The sequence below is a fragment of the Pseudopodoces humilis genome, chromosome 3, assembly GCF_049639895.1.
Source record: "Pseudopodoces humilis isolate 2021_Gansu_Grassland_sample_001 chromosome 3, ASM4963989v1, whole genome shotgun sequence".
Taxonomy (NCBI): domain Eukaryota; kingdom Metazoa; phylum Chordata; class Aves; order Passeriformes; family Paridae; genus Pseudopodoces; species Pseudopodoces humilis.
The window spans coordinates 45,779,288-45,800,486 of NC_142202.1; the positions used below are offsets into that span (position 1 = coordinate 45,779,288).

Below are 21,199 nucleotides of genomic sequence, written 5' to 3' on the forward strand. Positions count from 1 at the left end.
TGTAGTGATGGTTTGGTGAATGACAGAAAGCTCAAATTATTGGCTAATTATTTGGTAGTTTTCTTGACTTCAGCTGTGGATAAAGTGCAAGAAGCTGAAACTGGTAGCACAGATATCAATGTAAACAGTAAGCGCATCTTAGAGAAATGGGGATAACCTTACTAATTTAGTATACATCATAGGCAATGGGTGGCCCACTTCATGTAAGTGCTGCCATCACGTAGATATTTATATATATGTATTCACTTGGCATGGAGAAAGCAACAGTGAAAATGCATTGTGAAGCTGAGGAAGGAACCATGATCTTTGTGAGATATCATCAAAGAATGGTTGCTTTTAAAAGAAATGCTTGTGGTATTTTATTTGTGGATTGGTTTGTTTGTTTGGTTTTGGTTTTCTTTCTTGGTCTCTTGTTACTAATATCCTAGACATCTTGATTTCCATGGGAAATGCCACTTCTCTCATTTTAAGCTGTTTGGCAGTGCCTCTTCCTACTGTTCTTCAATGCTGCCATTGCAAGAAGTTAGTCTGTAGATTATGCAGATACATCCATACTGTAAACTTTCTTATAAATCTTCGATATTCATATCAAAAAATTGCACAATGAAAGTAATTCACGTGGTGTTAGGCTTGTGAATAGTAAATTTTGCAATGAAAGAAAGATGAAAGTGTTTGGTCTAAAACCAAAAGTATCTAGAAATAGGAAATTGTTTTTAAGAAAAGGAAGGCTGATCAATTTTCAGTGGCTTCTGAAGCAAATGAAAATATTTTATTGTAGCTACACTGGACCTGTGATGTCATGGCTTTCTGGTGGTTTGTGTGTGTGGTGCGTGCGTGTGTGCGTGTGTGTGTGTTTCTGTTTTGTTTTTGTTAATCTCCCAGGAAGAGGTTTAAACATGAAGGCAAAACTTTCAAACCCTAGCATGGCTAAATACAAAGCAACGCTGCCATTTTTTTTTCCTTTTTCTGCCTCCATCTAGATCTGTCACTTAATTTAAAGCAAAAAGAAAGATACAATTTAACCACAGGAGAGCTAGTAGTGTGAAAAAAAAACCCTGATGAATTTTGTTTCCGCAGCACGATATTATCAAAGATTTAAGAAACAAATTTGCCAGCCTCGGCGAGAACTCTCTGGTAACAGCATAAATGTCTGTGTTGGTTTGCTTTTGAGTTAAAGGTTTATTTTTCATTCATTCGAACATATTTCTCTTTTTTACCTCTTCTTTTTTAATTTATTACTCATACCCTCTATTTAGCAAGCCTTCATTTTTTAAACCTCTTCCATCTTCCAATGTATTTTTTCCGTAACTTGGATGGAAAGTTTATGGCAGCAAAGCTGTCATTCTGGCTACTTCTGCTGCAGCTGTTCCTGCTTTTAGGTCATACATGTTTTGGGCGTTGTGTTTTTGGACATGATACTAACTGATTGTGTCATGTTCCTTTTGAGTAAGCTTTTTACCACGCCATGTGATGGACTCACTGTCATAGGGCTCTATGCAACTTCCATTTTGCAACTTATACTGCTTAGTCATCCTCAATTCTCCAGCAAACTTCAATTAACCTGATGAAAGTTGAAACTCATCTGGAATTAACTGTGCCTTTATGTTTGCTCTTTATGCTCTTTATGTTTTCGGTAGTAGTTTAAATTACAAAAAAGAAACTTCACCATTGCTCAAGCAACGCCATGCAGTATTGTTTGTTGCCGCTAGAGAATACAAAATATAAAAGCACAGTGTATTCTATCAAATATTCTGTTAGTAGGGGGGCAATCTATATTGTAATATAATGATATGCTTTGAAAAAAATTCTGAGATGCTTCTTTTACTCTGGTATTCAGCAACAACTTGAAACTCAAGAGCCACATACTGAGCAGTATGAAGTTATGGTCACACTATAGAAGATTATTAAGAGTATGAACTGTTGCACAAAAACACAGCACAAAAGTGCAAGTTTGATACATGCAGTATATATAATGAACATGGGCTTTGAACTAACCTAACAATTCACAATTGAAATGACTCTTTCCAGATAAACTGCTAAAAGCATATTAAAGAAAAATACCAAGTGGAGATTAATACTTGAACCTGTTAATTATTTGTTCAATGGCATCGTATGTATTAAAATGGTTCATGATGTTGCCATAGAGCCCATATACTAAGAGAAAACCAAGAGCCTTTGGAGGATTGATAGTAACTCAAATCTCATGTTGAATGACCGGAATTTTTATTCAGGAAAAAGAAATGGAAAAGCAAAAACTTCTGTATCAACAAGCCAGACTGCATGATCGAGGTGCTGCTGAGATGGTTCTGCAGACAATCAGTGCAAGTAAAGGTAAGGTTTTGGTGTGTAGATTAAATTTTAAATCTTGTTTCTAATGAACTTTGAAGTGATTTTATTTCTTACTGGGGGAAACATGCAGATGTTTGGCTTTAAGGTTTGCTTTCAAAATTTCAAAATTTTTGACACCTAATCTAGAAAAGTACAATGAGTAATTTTCATGAGACTATTTTTTTCTTTTGTAGTTATAAGTAATTTTTCTACTGCAAATTTTGAACATGTGTGAAGTACATCATAGCTTTAGCAGCACTGAATGACAAATTGGCCCTCAAAGTCTGGAATGTGTACGGTTCTGAAGTGGTGTGGACTTAAGTCCTTTAGTTATTTCCTAGTCTCCAAATACCTGTTTTGTTGGTGTACTTCAATAAAACATTTCAGAAGTTTAAATTATGCTTTTGTCCCCTAGAAACCATCGTATTCTAAGGTAAACAGTGATGTTTTAAAAATTCCTGATTACAAATTTTGTTTACTGTAGTCAAATGCTTGGGTCACTGTCATTTTCTGAAGAAACCAGAAGAAAACATCCAGAGAGGGGCACACTTAAATTCAAAAGCTAGCTTATCATTGTGAGCCCTTAATTCAACTGTTGGATGCTCTAGTGATTGAAACATGATTTATATTCACCAAACTCAGTTATTCCTGCCTTATATCTTGCTTCTTCTGTGTACTTTGTATGCTTTACACTATGTAGGCACTCATGAAGAAATTAAGGAAAAATAGGTCAGTTTTGCAATTCATTGAACAGATAAATTAATTAATAAAGAATTTTTAATTTTATATATGATCCAAAAATATATTTTAAAATATTTTTAAGGTGAGATGGGGCCAATGGTTGCAGCTACCCTAAAGCTAGGAATTGCCATCTTAAATGGAGGAAATTCTACTGTTCAACAGGTAAGGTACAAGTTTCTTCTACCCATTTTAGCTAGTATAGGTCTTTATACCATGGACATTATTACTAATAATGACCAAGTATGTAGTGTGACTATTTGTCACACACTGTTTATCCTCTTACTCTTGTTTGCAGAATAAAATAATATACAAAAATACCTAGTTTGGTGGGTATTTCTTATTTGTTTACAAGGCTAAAAGAGATTTGTTTTGCACTTCAGATGTAAAAGGGAAATTTTATGTTATATAATTTACTTCTGTAGGAATTCTTTGGAACAGAGAGCTTTCTTGGGAGATAGCCATTGCCCTATAGCCAGAAGAGCAAAATTGCTGACCCCAATCTTCACCAAAAAGAATGATATACAACTTCAGAAGTCCTTAGCTTAGGCAATGGAGACTCTTGCTGATAAAAGCAGAGAAAACCTTATGAATAACTAATCCATCATAAGATAATTTGTTGCCCAATAAGTTTGATATGTTAAAAGAATCCTGCACTGCTGAAGAGGCTGACATAGGATACATTCAGTGTTCTGTACTAGTTGAAGATTCCTGTGTTGAGAAGGGTTTATACCTGCCATTACTAAATTATTGTAGTACAGTTTAAAGAATACAGACAGCTGGGAACAATTAAGGTCCCAACTGAAGCAGCTGAATGCTGAAGAATAAAGTTCTTTCCAGGAGCTGTCATTGCCAGAAATTGACATGAAAGACTACAAGTAGTGCAAAAATTATTTGCTTGAACCACTGCCACTTCTATGTGATGTCCTGATATTAAATTAGGAAAGTCAAAAAATTTGTAATCCTCCAATCTATTTTTAAAAATTATTAAAGTCTTAACAAATCAAAATGCAGGAAACACTTAGTATTTTTGCATTGATAGAAACGCAACTAGTCTAAGCTACATACTTATAACGTAAAAACATCAGTAATACAGTTAGAATTCTTGTTTTTTCAGTTGCCTCAATTCTACCTGTTTTTTCTGGTTTTATGCTCAACTTTCCAATTTTCCTTTAGGTCCTAAGATCAACTCTTCAGTCTTCCTTGGGAAAATGGTATGGGTGGGGGGAGAAGAACAGTAGTGGTTTTGAAAAGTCATTATCATAATCCTCTTTTGGAGTTCTTTGCTTTGATTGGTATAATGTTGACTGGGGTATTATTTTTCTGTAATTTTGGGTCTACTTGGGTTTACACAGATATGTTTTGCTAATGCTGTCTGCTTATGTGCTTTCCATTTTGGAGGTCACTTATTATCCACTTTTTCTATTTTTTTTTGCAAAAATAGTTTCACTTCATTCTCAACATGAATTCTTGTAGCTTTCTTACTAAGATTGACCTGTTGCATTAGGGGTTTTCTTCACAGCTGAGAGCTCTTGTATCATCCTGTATCTTTACTCAACAACGCATTGTATTCTAGAGTCACAGCTCAGTCAATAAATTCTTGGTATTGCAATCTGTTTTCAAATAGTTATTACATGTTATGATAAAACAATTTTTTTTTTTTTTAAATATGCTCAAGTTACTGCTAAAGGGCTGTTGCAGCTATAATGATTTAAAACAGACTGAGGTTATGAGAAGCCCCATCTGGTGTTGAAACAATAGTGTCAACACAAATTTTTAGCCCAGTAGTGGCAAGATTGCATTTATATTGAACTCTAAATTCTTCTGGCTGTGTTGTCTTTAGTTACTATCTTTATTTTCTGTGCTTTAGGAAGGAGTAACCAAAATGTATGACCTTTTCTATAAAGTACATGAGAATTAAAATGTTCTTTTTGATTTTGATTTGAAGGCTCTTAAATATTAGGGATATTTTTAAACACCAATATCACTAACAGTATTGAATCCATATAGTCTTAAGCTACCAGGTTATCACATAGCTAGGTATCACTAAGATAGATATCACTAGATATCACTAAACTAGGTTATCACATAATATGAATATTAATTCTCTGTGTAAATTATTATATTATATATTATAATAAATTATATTATATCTGTGTTTGCTGCAGAAAATGCTTGACTACCTCAAAGATAAAAAGGATGTGGGGTTCTTTCAGAGCCTTGCTGGTCTTATGCAGTCCTGTAGGTAAGAAAGTATTGACTTGACAAATTCATTCTTTTGCATTTGTATTTTATTCCACACAATTTGTAGTACTGGAATGATCCTGTTCTTGCAAACAGTGCTTGGGGATTGTAATGTGCTAGATTAGTGTTAAAGGACAGGGTGGTACTTGTGATGTGAAAATCTTTGTGGTATGGATCTACTTTTGTAAGAAAGCTCTTTTCAAAAATATCTATGGAGTTTGAGTCTACCTGAGACATGGCAGAAAACAACTCCAGAGTTAGGAGCATTCCTCAGAGGCAAATCCTTAACTCTGGAGGTATCCAATAGTCCTGCCAATGATCAGTGTTAAATAATCATAAAGATTTTGGGAAAACTGAGCTTTGTTAGGATTATTCATAGGACTCAGATGTCAGAAAAAGAAAAGGAATATCTAATTTCATATTAATGAATTTGGATTAATTGAGGTGATACTATGACTTTTTTGTCCATTCATGCTTATTTATGATTTATATTGATTTCATATATAAATATATGTGTTTAAATGTTTTATATGTGATTTATTTCTAAGAACAAACCATATCAGTAAATGATGTATTAATGAATATAAAACATAGGACTAAAAGGGGATCCCTGGGTTAGGTGATTCAGTCTTCTTGTTATGTCCAGGCTTTCACGTTATGTATTCTTCTCTTAATTACGTATTCTTTATTCTTAATGCTGTGTGTGGCCAAGTTTCATTTTGAAATCAGTGAGGTTTCTTGCCAGCAGAGGTGCTGTCATAATTCCATGTCCATCCAACTTTTATAACCATTTTTGCTTTGGAACAAAAGTTATCCCTGGCCATCTGACGTGCCAAGCCCTGAAAGGCAGAACCTTGCAGGTTCACAGATGGAATATGTGAGGTATATGCTCCATAAATCTGGTTAGTTAAATACATATTCCCTTTTGGCAGCTTCGGTTTTTCAGAACGTGGAGGGAGGGAAGCAGCAAGTCGAACTAATGATGACAGTTTCTTAATGGACCTTGCTGCTTGGTATGAACTGGTATATAATAAAAAAAGTAATCAATAACTTGACTTCTTTATAGCACCTAAAAATGAGCATGTTATCATAAATGCATACTTTTTTGTTTGGTCAGTCATACAGAGGTGAATTCTGTGGTCACTTTCAGGGCAAAAACAGGTTAAGGCTGTTGAGCTGAGATTTGTAATCTCAGACACATATATCAAGACACTGAGATGTATCATTTTAATACCAGTATGCTGTAAACTTCAGTGAAATCACACATCCTTTTTAGCTCCCACAAAATTAAATATTGTGTATATTTAATTAATCACAGGACAAATGTAATTTTTCTCACTGCAGTGTTCTTGACCTAAATGCGTTTGAACGACAGAACAAAGCAGAAGGCCTTGGCATGGTGACTGAAGAGGGATCAGGTACTATTGATTCAACAGAAATTATCCATGACCTTTTTTAAACTTTGCAGAAGCAAGCTGAATTTGGAAGAACTCAGGGGAGGGTTTAAGTTAGGTGTAAGGAACAGGTTCTTCACTCAGAGGGTGGTTGGGCACTGGAACAAATTCCCCAGGGAAGTGCTCACAGCACCAGCCTGGCAGAGCTCAAGAAGTGTTTGGACAATGCTCCCAGGCACATGGTGTGACTCTTGGGGTGTCCCGGGTGGGGCCAGGATTTAGAATTTGAAGATGCTTGTGCGTCTCTTCCAACTCAGGATAATCCATGATTCCATGAGCCCTGTAAATATATATCTAGAGTCTGAGGCTAAAACAGGTTTCCTAAAAGTGATTTATATTTAATTGACATACCTAAGCCCATCCTTGTCAACAGTAAATCATTAGCATGTGTTGAGTTTCAGAACTGTCTCAGAGGACTCTTGCTCATTACTCTGAAGAAGTGAAGACATTACATGTAAAATTGAAAACATATTCCCGTTATGAACAGCAGTGTTTATACATGTAAAACATTTCAGAAGTCCCCAACCAGTTTCAGCATAAAATTAAATTAAAAGTTCCCACCTGATTTCTTAAACTGAAAACCACACCATTTACATAAGCAATAAATATAAGAGGTTGAGGGAAATCTAGCTGCTCTGTGGAAAAAGGTCTGGAAAAGCTTTTTTTGAAGTTATTTTTTTCTATTTGTTCTCGGGGAAATACTGCAAAATTTTCACTCTGCTTTTGACTTTGAACCAATTTGGCTTTCCACCCTCGGTATTGTTAGTTCATTTTCAATTTCTTTCTTCTACTACTATTCCCTTACTGTGAGTGGATACATTAAGTTCATTCTTAAATGCTTAATGGAGCTACCAAAGCACATTTTCTTCCCTTATCTCCAGAAATTTTTACAGTGCATTTTTATGTTTAAATCCTACAGTGACCTAACCTTTTAACATGTTTTTATCTTAAAAGCAAGGTAAAAAAGCTTGACTGTATAATCCCCATGGCATTTGAGGGATCATAATTCATACCAGCAACACTGCATACCTCGTTGTCCCTTGTGCCTGTAGGTCTTTTATGCGGCCTATTTCTTTAATGTTCAACTGCTTAAATAATAATTTTTCATTAACTATTATGTTTGTCTGAATGACTTCAAGGCCAGTCAAAAATTCTTCTTCTCCAAAAGTGCTCTCAGAATTTAAATGATAGATTAAATCTTTATAGACTTATATGAGTGAAAAAACACAGTGAACCCATGTGGATAAAATCCAGTTACAAGATTATAAATTGAGCTCTGGTACAATGAATACTTTGGCATATGAATTTCAGCCACTACTCTCATGTTTTACTGAAGATTATTCTGAACCATTTTTTGTTCTTTTGGACAATATTTCTACTATTACATAACTAAACTTACTCATGATGTTGGATTCTGAAATGGACTCTCAAGATATTGGCTCATTATTCTTTTGACCTCTGCCTCTGTTTCTAGAAATGACTGATTTTGCATGCAAATATAAATAAATCTTTAAATGCTGCATAATTGACTCTACTGATGTTAAGAGTATTTTTGTGCTTCCTCATTTGAGGTTTTTTTTTTTATTATTTTCTGTTTATTTGATGTTTCTCTTTTAGTACAGAACTAATTTTGGCAAAACCAATACTAACTGTATTTTGTATTTGCTAAAACAAATTCTTACCTTTTTTTCTTTTTTTCCTGTTTCTTTTTCTTTGAACTAATTGTCCTGTCCTCCCTTCCTCAGTCATCACCCATGAGCGTGGTAATTATTAAGAAAACCTGCCTATTTCTTATTTCCCTGCTCTTAGCTTTGTGTCAGCGCTGTACAGCTCCTGAATATCACTAGATTTTTTTTCCTGTAAGACTGCTAAAGTAGTGTAATTTTTCTGTTAATATTACAAATGTTCATTATAAAATTCTTGGTTTACATGTCAAACCTTCCCATTTTTGGTCTTTCTCTCTTTCTCAGGATTTGCACAGTGACTGACACAGTAGCTGTAAGAGCAACAAGCTTTTTTATACTTTTCTTTCCTGTTCTTTTTTATTCCTTTTCATTTTAGCAAGCCCAGTATTTGCAATGGATGAATGTTAAAAGGAATAATATTGATATATACATACACAAAGCCTTGTGCTTTAGTCCTCCTGTAGCCTTTATGTTGTGTATTGAATGTGGCTTTATTGCTGCATCAATTTGTGCAAGCACAGGAAATCAGTGGTGGATCCAGTGAGGATTTGAGGGTGGTTAGTAAGGAGAGGACTTGCCACTGGCTAGGTTTATCTAATGCGGTCAGGAGTTGATACAAGAAAGAGATGGCACTAATTTAGAGGAATCAGTGCTGTTTACAGGTGATTCTTCCTTATTCTAAAAGCTACTTGGTGTGCTATGGTTACTATACCTCAAAGTTTCCTTACTTCAAGTGAAGGAAGAGCTTTGTAGGAGCAGTTGCCATGAGATGTGTCATGTCACATGTCACCATGTGAAAAGAGAATTTAAAATACAAAATGTGTATACCAGTCAGCAGAAACAATAAAGATGTCAGCAGATGTCTTTTCGTTCGCCAAATGTTGGGGAGGAGGATGACCTGGTGTTTTATTTGTTTTCTCAGTGGAAATGTTCTGTTTGGCAGCTTAACAAAATTCTACAGGCTGATTAGGATAATTTTTTTTTCTTTGTTTTCTTTGTTACTGAGCAGTAGCAGTGTCAAGATACAGTAATCACTGCGTCAAAGATTTCTTGGCACAAAGGGATAATATTTGCTAACACCATCTTTTCCTACATATTAATATCCAGCTAGTGAGAATTCAAGACAAAAGAAAACCAAATCTAACCAAAAAAGACTGCAATTTTCCCTTTCAAAGTTACATTATTGTTGATAATATGCTACCTTCAAATAGTAATATTTTTTTTGATATTATGAAGCACACCTTTTTCAGTTGATTGAAAAGTAGTAAGAGCTGTACAGGTACTGGTATTAATACCTGATAGCATTAAGAAAACCAAGCCAGTGTGTCGGTGAGGAAGCTCCAGAAGGGAACAAAGTATCCTAGATTTTATAAGATATCTTAGCTCTTATGTCTGCAATCCTGTGAATAACCATCTGTAAATACTACAAAGACAGTACCAAAGATGAGAAAGATTTTCTCCCCGGTTATTTTTGGTTTTGTTTTTTTGAGAAAGATGCTGAGTGTATGAGTAATTAATTACTCCTCAATTAAAGATAATTTTACTGATTCCCAAGGAAATGATGGGCTGTAAAATGTGCATTTTAGCCTGTTTCTCATTTCATCTGAATCGGCTGCAGAAGCACATTCATGAGTAATTGTCATTAATTTTGCAACCTACAAGCCTGAAACTATCATTCCCAAAGTCAAAGCAAAACTGTTGAAACTTGTGGGAATAAAGTCAACTTTTCCTCATGTGCAGTTCTTGTGTCTGGTCCCGTGCCAACCTTAGCAATAGATAGAAAGCCCTTTATTGAGTCAACATGGATGTGAAATTTATTGCTCTATTCCCGTTGTTTCTTTGTGCTGTCCACATCGTAAGTGCCTTGTCCTGATATTCCTCTGACTGGTACTACCTTCCCTTTCCAAACCCTGGAACCCCCACTGGTAACAACATTGATGGTTCTTTAGCAAATGTGTCTCTTACTTGTTTTTGTGGCGTACTCAATGTTGTTTCTTCTGTATGTATTTTGTTTTGATTCTTCTGTTTCCTTTTCCAAAAATGGGGGTTCAAAATCAAAGACATGTAGAAATATTTACTATTTCGCAATGGTTTTTCATTTAACACTCATACTCCTTGCCATTTCATTGTGAGTCACAAAAATCTTGAAAGTGCAATGTTTTTCTCTTTTGGAGAGGCTTGTTTTACTTACATGAAGTACAAAACTTGAGAGGTTAAGTTTACACTTAGATTATTTTACCTTTTGTCCCCCTTTTTCAGGAAAGCTCTATTTCAATGTTCATTTTTTTTAATATTTTATCATGTCTTTCTTTCATTTGTCTGTAAGTTCTCAGAAGCCTAATTGTAATAAAATACAATTTTAGAATGAGACAGTAGCTCTTAAAGGACTTTTTCCAATCTGAGAGGTACATGTGATAATAATAAATAGCTGTACAGTGGGTTCACATCAAGGCTATTTTCAGCCACTAATAATGTGGAATTAATAAATATGCTTTTGGCCTTCACCAACCTAGTCACACTTAAAGGAGATGCTTAAATTCTGTGTAATCCACTGTAGCCTGCATTGGAGAGGTGTTTTCCACCTTCATAAAACTGTATTTGAATCCGTGTTTTCATTTAAAAGGGAACTTAAATAACTTCAGTGCATTTCTTACTTGAATTAGATTGGTGAGAAGCCAAAGACACGTGGCATTCAGAGTCCAACCCAATTCTGTCTGGATCTTGTGATAAGAATAAATTCACTTGCTTTATCACGGGACAGATTTGCTCTTGCTTAACAGACATCATAAAAGAGTCCTGTTCCCACTTGAAAGCTAAAAGTATTTTTGTATTTTGGTAACATATACTATCGAACCCATGTTTCTGAGTAGCAGTAGGAGTCAGATCTTTTCCACTGAGGATTTAAAAAAATAAAATCAAGAAAGAGGGAAAGAATCATTGAATTTTGACACATGCACTTTCAATGAAAAAAACCCCATGTATTTAATTTTTCATTGAGTTTTATTTTTGTTTCCTTCACATGATACCTCTGTTCCTGTATATCACAAACACAAACTGCCAGTTTTGCAAAAACTGCAGGCTTAAAGCCTTTGTGTGTACAGCAATACCATTTACATACAGCATGAGCAATGGCAGCATTTTAACATCTAAGCAAATATTTGCCAGAATATATCTAACATCAACAGAAATTAAAGAATGCTTTTTCATAACAGCCTAAATCATACTATAGGTAGTGTGTATGTTTGGAAGTACATTCTTTGCAAATCTTTGTGTGAACTGGCATGAATTTGTGTTCACAGCAGCAAAGGTTGCTCTCCTGAATTTTATAGAAAGAAATGGAACTCCCTTTCAGTTCTGTAGTTGCTGGTGAGGCACCACTTGTAGTCAGTAAGTACAATCTGAAAGTGAAAATTCCTGTCCATACCAACATTGGTTCTAGTCTGATTTTGATCAGGTGTAAAAATTGAAAACCAGGACATTGTAAATCTTAGTGTGGCCAGATGGTTTGAGATGGGCTTTTTTTTTGCTTCATTTTAAAATACGTAAAAATATTTCTAAAAGAACAGACCTTTCAGCTTTTGTGCAGTGATGCACCTAAACACCTTCTGATTTTGAAGAATTTTGCAATAACTTGTGTTCAAGTTGTGATTTATTTACAGTGGAGCTAATTAAAAGACCCTTCCAGGCCCTTCCAGTAATAAGAATGGAATTCATTTAATAAAACTTCCTAAAGTCCAGTAATCATGTTAAAAGCCAGGATCTGTATAACATTTTAACTTAAGACTTGTTTTCCTTCTTGTTCTCTCTTACTTCCTAAGAGAGCAAGAAAAATAAGATGTCAAAAAACTGTAACTAATTCTGTAGTCTTATTCCTAAAAATGTCTTTGATTCAGTTGTGCCTTAATATGCAAGAAATAGATGATTGGGCCTTTCATGAGCTGGATTTTTCCAAGGAAGTTTCCTGATAGTTATTTTATAAAATTATTGCCATCTCAGCAGTCAAGCTACAAGCATTACATGTGTGATGCAGACTTCACCAAATATTTGGCTTTCTGTTATTTTTTATTTTTAACACATAATTCAACAGAGCATGTGACCCCACCTGTAACATTAAGTATGATGGGAGTTCAGATAAATTGAAAAGAAGGAAGTAACTAGTCCTGAGAAATCTTCTCTGCTATGGTATTTGGCCAGCAGAATATGAAACTCTCTTGCAGGACTGAACCTGAATGTAATGTGGAATAACATATCTCTAAGAGCCCAGCCAGCTCCTGTTTTTGCCTCCTTGGGTGAATATTGCATGTACATGTTCATCAGCAGTGCCAGAAACAGTCATTTATTTTTCATTGTTTAATTAGCTGAAAGGGTTTTCAGTCTCCTGTGACTGAAAAACTATGTGCCTGGTAGTTATATTTTTGGTGGAGATAAACCATCATTGAATGCCATTCAAAGTATTTGACTCATTCTTGGAGAATCAGTTGGGTATTTTTTGTGACTACCCTAAGTCCACGCCTAGAATTATTAGGAAAAGCAACTTATATTTCTCTGTGATACAAGAAATTGTGTTGGTATATTCCTTAGTGATATATGCTCTTAATTCCAGACGTCGTGTTGAGGGCGACAGAAAAGTGTGAAATTTTGTACTTTAAAATATTCATATTAGTTTTCAAAATGCTTTTGATTTCTACTCCTAGTGTACTGAAGATTCTCAATTTAGAATTCACAGTCCATGGACTGATAAGTCCATTAGCTTGAAATTATAATTGCTCATGACTTTATGTAAAGTTAAACTCCTGATCATATCTGTACTCCAAATTGTACTAGATACTGTTTGCATTTCAGCTAGCTAGTGTGAAGAAAATGAACTTGATCATAGCCAAATCTAGCCCCATCAGTGATAATCTAATTATAATAATATTGCAATCTGTAAACGTGCATATTATAATTAGAATTATCTACCAGTAGAACAGCATGGAAGTAATCATTAATTTAACTCAGGTATCTAAATCTTATTTTTTTTTTAATTTTAATACCTTTGCTCATTTTTCTGATCTCCTGTTCACACACTAAAGATCCTGTCTTTGTAGAGCCTAAATTATTTCCTCTCAAAGAAAAATTCTTTGAAACTTCCACAGTTTGCTTACATTTTTATATCCCTCCTTTTCTTGTTTACAAATAGTGCTTGTCATATATTCAAATTTTATATATTCTTAAATAGTAGAAGTTTTTGTGACTTCTACCTTTGCATACATAGTCAAAAGACTTCCCCAAGGTTCTTTATGGGAATTTTCTTGCTTTTGATAGGTGGCATTTATTGCTTTAGCACCTACAGTATTGTCCTTGTATGTCATTTTATAAGCTGTTCTACATTTTCCTCAGTTGTGATTGTTTTCCTATGTGAACAGTTATTTCCCCCTTCACATGTCCCTGTACGAAGTTAACTGAAGTACTTGAAATAATGATGTGTTAATTGAGAGCTTTTTAGTATACTGTTTTCTGTGGGGGAAAAAAAGGCCTGAAGCTTTATTCATTTGGATATTAGTTGTTTACCAAAAAATTAACTGAAGGGCCTAATTCAGTAAAGCATTTCGGCATTTGGTCTTAATTCATTATAAATTTATTGCTTTATTTTGTTAAAGGAGACACGTTCACTTTCTGTCAGTAGCAGACAGGTACTAAATCCTCAAATATTTCAGTCTAAATGGTTCTTGAGAGTGCATGTAGCTGTAAATTTCATGGGTTGTTTTAGAATATTTTAAAATCAAATTGTTTATTTGAGGGGTGATTTTCATAACCGTTTGATTGAATCTCATTCTGTATTTTAAGTACCTTCCTTTGTGATGAATGGGAACCAAATTGATCCAACACTAACCTTTGTATGTGACACAGCCTCCATGCCCAGTGAAGTCAAACAAGAAAGTAAATTGGGGATTATTTGTAAAATGTTGCCAAGCTCATGCTGCCATACTTGTAAATCAGAAGTTCAGTTTTGTAATTTAATTTTTATTTCTATTTTTTCTATAACCAAATAACTATCTGCCAAGCACAAGTCATAGGTGCTTCAGATAGATTGGTGGTTATAAATTTTCTCTCCCCTTCTCTCTTTCTTAATATTAATTAGGGAGATTTTCTTCAGGGGCTGTGGGGTGTTACTTGGCAGACTGTGATAACCTGCTTCCATCTGGCCTTTCTGCAGGAGAAAAGGTGATGCAGGATGATGAGTTCACCTGTGACCTCTTCCGCTTCCTTCAGTTGCTTTGTGAAGGACACAATTCAGGTTTGTGGGCAGGCTGCCAGTCAGCAAAATCAAGGTGATGGTAACTGATGGTAAAAGCTCTTAATTGTTGAAGGTTTGGCAGTCTTCATTAAATATTATGAATGGTGGAAGAGCTTCTAGACTATTCCTAGGTGGAATTCCTTCTAGACTGCCACACAGAGGGAGAATCTTTAAGTGGAATTGAGTTTCCAGTGCTTTTTAACAGCCCTAATTTTGTAGATAAGATAATAATTTCCAAAAGGAGTTTTGTATCTTGACCTACTAGGCAAGTTAAATTTAAATAGGACAATGTACATGGTTTATAACTTCTAGACATGAAGATTCAGAGGAAAATGTAAGAGGAAGTTGTATTTATTATCCTTTGGCATGTCTGCTTTCTTGTGCATACTATTTCCCACTAAAGTCACTTAGAATTGTATGTGAAGTTTCAATGTACACAATATCCTTCTTGAAGAAATTATAGCTTTTAAATATAAAAGAACACATTAAAATGCATAATTTAAGTGTATTTTTATCATTAGGTTTATTTCCCCCTGTTCTCTCTGTCATTCTTAGGGATTGGAAAGAAAAAAAAAGGTTATTTTTCCTTTTTGGGCATTAGACATATTTCTGACTTAGTTATCAGAGTTTGTATAATTATGTGATTTAATTTTACTTAACAAAATATATTCTAAGTATGATTGCATAAATATTGATGTAGTTCTAGTCATAAAGAGATTAAAGTAAGACCAAGTTAAGTTTTACAGGTGAAATATATAAACAAAGTTCTGGCTTCAGAAGTCCACTGGTGTGTGATCTCTGCAATAAGATGTTAAAACTCTTAGAATGGTTTATTGGCCAAAAAAAAAAAAAAAAAAAGAGAAAAAAAGAAAACCCAGTCCATGCCTCTAAGCTAAACTTTTCTAGATCATCATAAATCAGAACTAATTTCCAGGAATAGTTTTAAATCTTAAATAATTTAAATTAAACTTCTATTTGAATTTTTAGATTTTCAGAATTACCTGAGAACTCAAACTGGTAACAACACAACTGTTAATATTATCATTTCTACTGTGGATTACTTACTGAGAGTTCAGGTAAGTAGTTTATATACTAAGTAAGTAGATGAAAGTATGGCTTACTTCTATACAAGTTTTATGAGGTGCGCATTTATTTGTCGTCATACTTACTCTAGTCCCTGTAGCCCAAGCTGAGAAGAAAGGCTGAAATTCTCTAGTGGTTGCAGTTCTTTAAGAGTTGTTACCTTGTACTGGGAGAGTCAGAGATAACATACATGTGAAGAAGGTCTGGTTTCAGCTTTTATAAGTGGGAATGCGATGGAGGCTGTTCACCAAGGGCAGCGGCAGGAGGCGGAGGCTGCTCAGTGTGTCCCTGAGCACAGGCTGCCAGGTTTTGACTGAAACTACCCTGTGAGTGAGAAGGGTTTTGTTTTACTTAAGTTAGTTTCACCCTGCTGCGTTTTCATCCATATTCTGATCGAGGCTGAGCACTGGACGCTCTGTGAATGAATGTTCATGTGCTGGTGAGGAGTGAAGCATTAGAACAGTGCATTTTCTAAGGAGGGGAAAAAAAGGCAAAGGGACAAAAACACCTGCAGAAGGCTAGATTAAAAACCCTTTAAATCATCTATTTTTAATTATCTCCAAAATACTTTTAATATGAAAACATTTCATTTTCACATTTTTAATTTCAGTAGAAATTAATGAAAAAAATCTGCTTTGTTTCCAGATTGCAGCATGTGAATGGTGTGAAAACATGTTTTGTGATAAATGTTTACCTATAATTCTCTTTCTTTTCTGAAAATCACTGCACATGATAATATATTATGTTGTGGGTTTTTTTTTTTTAATTATTTATCCAGTTAAGTTCCCTTTAGCCATTCATTTATTTGCTCTGAGAATTCCAGACTTTGAAAATTCTTTCTCTTTGTTTTGTTTACTCTGCTGCTGCTATCAACATTGCTTTCTGTCTTTACGCATTCTCTAGAAGTTGTGGAGACAGTACAATGATTTTCATTCCATTGCTTACTTTGTTGAAAATTTAATAAGCTCGCCTTCAGGGAAGATGGAGAGAGGAATCATGCACACAAAGCAACATTTGCTCCCACTATTGACTAGGTGTCAAGCACGCAGTATAAAGAGACATTGTTTAATGAACAGCATGCAGCACTCCTTTTCAGAATGCAGGTGGTTGTATTTCTAAGATCAGATACCAACTCATCTTATTTTTAATTTATTTTATTTTGAGGTTTGCTGTGGGGTATTTAAGTTATTTCTTTCTTTGTGTTTGTTTTCCTATTGATTTCCTTTAGATGCAACTACAGTTCTTGCAGTAGTACTTGAGAATCGCTGGGTAGTTAATTTAAAGCCTTTATAAACTAAATAATTTTCAGAACTAGAACTGTCTAGTACTGTTTTTCGTATATTGATGAATATCCAGTTAGAGCCAGTTTGGCCACACAATCTCTTTGTGCTTCTCACAACTGTTTTTTCTTTAGGAATCCATCAGTGATTTCTATTGGTATTATTCTGGGAAGGATGTTATTGATGAACAAGGACAGCGAAATTTTTCCAAAGCCATCCAGGTTGCAAAACAAGTTTTCAATACTCTCACAGAGTATATCCAGGTAAATTAATTTCATTAGAATGTAATGAACTTGAAAGAAAATTCATCATACATTTGGCATGAAGATATAAAATAGTTAGATATAAATTAGAAATATAATACGGGTGCATTTATTCTTCAACATTATTTTAGTGCATTTGTTAATGTATGAAGCAAAATATTCAAATATATGTATATACACCTGTCACTACTCTATTGAAATCTCATCAATTTATTGCAATTTACAATTATTAATAAATAAGCATCTATGTAAGGCAGTAGAATTTTGTTTTTCATTTCAATTAGATTGCAGTGGTGTTACCCACTTTAAATCTTTACCTTTAATCCACGGAGAAGACTAATTTCGGTGCAGATCATAGTTGTGGTTTAGTCAATATAACATTAGATCATATCTTCCATCAGGAATTGGGCTGTTTTAAGGCATCAATGCTATGTTTGAAATGGTGAATTCACACTTTGAGAATTGTAGAGATGCACTTGAGGTGGACTCAGGAACAAATGAGATTGGGATCAATTCTGTCAAAATAAAAATGCAGTAGTTCAATGATATCTAAAGAATTCAGTGACATTTTGTTCTGTATTAATTGCTTACTTAAATAACTTGACAATATAAGAATTTGATTCAACATATAATAAGTAGCTTAGAGAGGATCTCACTAGACTGTTAGGTGTCTCTTACATTGGTGTCATTCAGGTGAAAATAAGCATGAAAATAGTGTGTTATAGTTCATGAGGATGAAATATGATAAAATAGCACTGAATAAAAATGAGAAGAGGCAACTTGTATGCATTTGTGTAAATATATTTAATGTATACATATTTCTCAAATCACAAGTAGTGTTTTTATCTGGGAGAGGTTTTATTTGTTTTCCTTTACAGCTTCCAAAGCTCTTGTGTTTCTGTTTTACAGAAGTTGGAATTTTCTTTATGTATTTTTTAGCACTGTGCTCTACAATATGCTGGGGGAAAAAAATCAGGAAACGGATTCTTTAATCCCTTATGTGAATTTTCCATTAACCTACTATAAGGTCTTTCCTAATTTACAGAACTACATAAGGAAGAAACAGCTTGAAGATTCGTACTCCTTCAGCATTTATTGTTTAAAGTTGCAAACAGACGCACGCTTTGGGGTTCTGAATTAGTATATTGAGACTTGGATAAAACAGAATGGTTATTAGGAGTAGGCATTGTTTTCAGTCAATGCTCTTATTAAATACATAATTCTAGATATGTTTAATATTTCATAACAATTTCTAGAGGACAACCCCAAGCTATGCACTTATGTGTATTTCTTCCTGTTTTTGTTGAATTTCTTGCAAACAAACATTGGTTTTCTTTTGTTTATTTGTTTTGTTTTGTTTTGTTGTTTGTTTTTTGTTTGTTTGTTTTTGTTGCCTGAACAATAGGGGCCATGTACTGGGAATCAGCAAAGTCTGGCACACAGCAGGCTGTGGGATGCTGTAGTTGGTTTCCTTCATGTGTTTGCACACATGCAGATGAAGCTGTCTCAGGTATCTTTTTGTTTTACTTTTTCCTTCATAAGTCACTAGCATTTCTGTAAAAGAAAACATGTTTGAGTCATTAATAACAACAGTTGGTGGGAAAAATAAAAGACAGAGATGATAGAAAACAATAAAATTGCAAAACTAGAGCGGCTGTGAATAGCTAGCCTGTAATTGGATCCCCAGCCACAGGTAAAAAGCAGATTAGATCAAACTGCAAACAAAGCATATCACTGGTATTCGGAAAGAACTCTCAGTTCTGGTCTTTTGTACCAAAATTCTCTCGCAGTGTTTTCTGTGGTTTCCTTCTATGCAGGACCCATCATGTTCATTGATGCTCCTGCATTGAACCCTAGTTCATCATTATTAAACCATAGTTCAACATGTGTCTGCATCCGAACCTTTTTCACTCTTAGTGGAGAGTAGTCAGGCCTTATAATGGGTGAATTCATTTTGGATATGAGTAGTCATTTCATAAACTGTAGAAATAGTGAAGGGGACTGGCACAGACGGTTATTTAGTGTGAAAATTAGGTGTGAAGAATCCTATCCTTAAACAGTGCACCTTTCAACTTAAATTTCTAAAAGAATTACACATTTTAATTGAATGCACTGATTCTAATTTTTTTTACATAGTTTGACATTTTTAGAGAAAAATGTCATACACTTGTGAAAGTGTTAGTTATTGTTAAGAAATACAACTCTGAAGTCTGTGAGGTTTTAGATTTCATCGTTTGACTCCAAAGGTGTCCATGTAAGTATTCTTTGCATAAATTAAAGTAGTCTTGCTCAGATTATTTTTCTCCCTGCCATTGGAACTTTATAGATGAAAGTAGGCTGCTTGCTCACACTTGTGGACTTTGAGCTACAGGTACATTTCTCATTCTTTAGCTGGCTAAATAGGCTTTTGGAAACTCTTTATGGGATCTAGCAGGAAATACCAGAATAGACATGGGCACTTTTGTTAGTCTATATTTGTTACAAGAATATATTAATAAGTTTTCCAGGTTCTGTTGAAATACCAGTTTTCAAAAGTGTGGAGTTTGGCTAAGTGGAGTTACAAGGATTTGCTGTATGGCTTTTGCCTGTAACAGGATTCTGCCTAGGCTAAATATTTGGGTTTTGTTTTCAGTCATGTGTTTCCAGAGCACTTTTGGAGAACATTTGAAGCAAGATTATAACAGGAGCAAAATTAAATCACCGTTTTGTTTGGGTTTTGCGTTTTTTGGGGAGGTTTTTTGCATTTTAATTCTCCATCTTGTACCAGGAAGCAACATTGGTAATACTTAATGGTAATACTTAAGAATCTAAGGCAGAAAAAGAAAGTACGATTTTCAATCCAAATGAAAAAATATCACCTGGGTTGTAAATAACTTTTGTAGTTATAAGTTTTGTAATGAAAACTTATAACTTAAAGAAACTTAGGGAAAATCAATAAAACATCTTGTTATTTTAAAATTAGGAGGTTTTCAATTAAAGATCCAAATTGTCATTGTTGAGGGTGGAGTGGGTGCTTCAGATAAAGTTTATTATAAAAGCCTTTTCCTTGAGTCTGAAGAACAGAGAGAGAGAGCTCCTTTTTGTATTTAAACTCTTTTACAGAAAAGGGTTTAAATGAAACTAAATCCTTCACTAGCTTCAGATTTTGATAACAGTTTAAATTTAAGGAATTACAGAGGTGTGATTAAATCACTGTCCTGCAAGTTTTAATGATGGAAGATCAGATAAATTTATAAAAGATGAGTTACTTTTTAATAAAAATGGACAGGTCTGAACCAGAATTACTTACTACACAGTGTAAAAGCTAAAAACAGTGGTCAGCTATTACACTAAGTGTCAAAGCACACTCTATGAAAGCAATTCTGTTAAAGCAATTATATGCAAGCTAGCAGAAGAAACATCACATAGAGGTTGATGAATCTCACCGCTCTCCTTTTTGTGGTATACTTCCTCTCTCTCAATCCTTGGGAAGTAACTGTGGAGAGGTGTCCCAAATCCACAGGAGAAATGCCATGCACTGAAAGTTTGTGGAAGAAGGAAAGTGCCCTAGGATTTTTATAGTGGAAAGAGTTGTCTGGTTGGCAGTCATAGGCCTCTAGGTCAGTTTAGCAGCTTATCTGTCAAGTCTGACTTCAAAGGGCCAGATGTGTGTTTAAAAAGATGGTAAGCCAGGCTGGCCTTTTAGCATATTCAACACTAAAAATACCACTACAGTAGCTCACCACAGATAGCTTGCACTGCTTTGTCTCCTGACCGGGTTCCAGGCCAGGCAGATAAGTTTTATCAGGACAAAGCATCCTGGCACAGCCATAAAGTACCTTGAGTTTGTTGTGCCACTCACTGAAGC

At 34.6% G+C, this 21,199-nt stretch overlaps 1 protein-coding gene across 6 annotated transcripts in view; it reads left to right on the forward strand.

Moving 5' to 3' along the window:
- RYR2 (ryanodine receptor 2) overlaps positions 1-21,199 on the forward strand; it is a 380,370-nt gene that overhangs the window by 330,305 nt on the left and 28,866 nt on the right. For all 6 annotated transcript variants that reach the window (XM_088053181.1, XM_088053183.1, XM_088053184.1 and 3 more), the window contains 8 exons: positions 2,232-2,331; positions 3,152-3,231; positions 5,235-5,311; positions 6,655-6,728; positions 14,646-14,726; positions 15,714-15,802; positions 17,224-17,352; positions 18,758-18,862. In XM_088053181.1, coding sequence (XP_087909307.1) covers positions 2,232-2,331; positions 3,152-3,231; positions 5,235-5,311; positions 6,655-6,728; positions 14,646-14,726; positions 15,714-15,802; positions 17,224-17,352; positions 18,758-18,862 — 735 coding nt within the window. The remainder of the gene's footprint in view (positions 1-2,231; positions 2,332-3,151; positions 3,232-5,234; positions 5,312-6,654; positions 6,729-14,645; positions 14,727-15,713; positions 15,803-17,223; positions 17,353-18,757; positions 18,863-21,199) is intronic.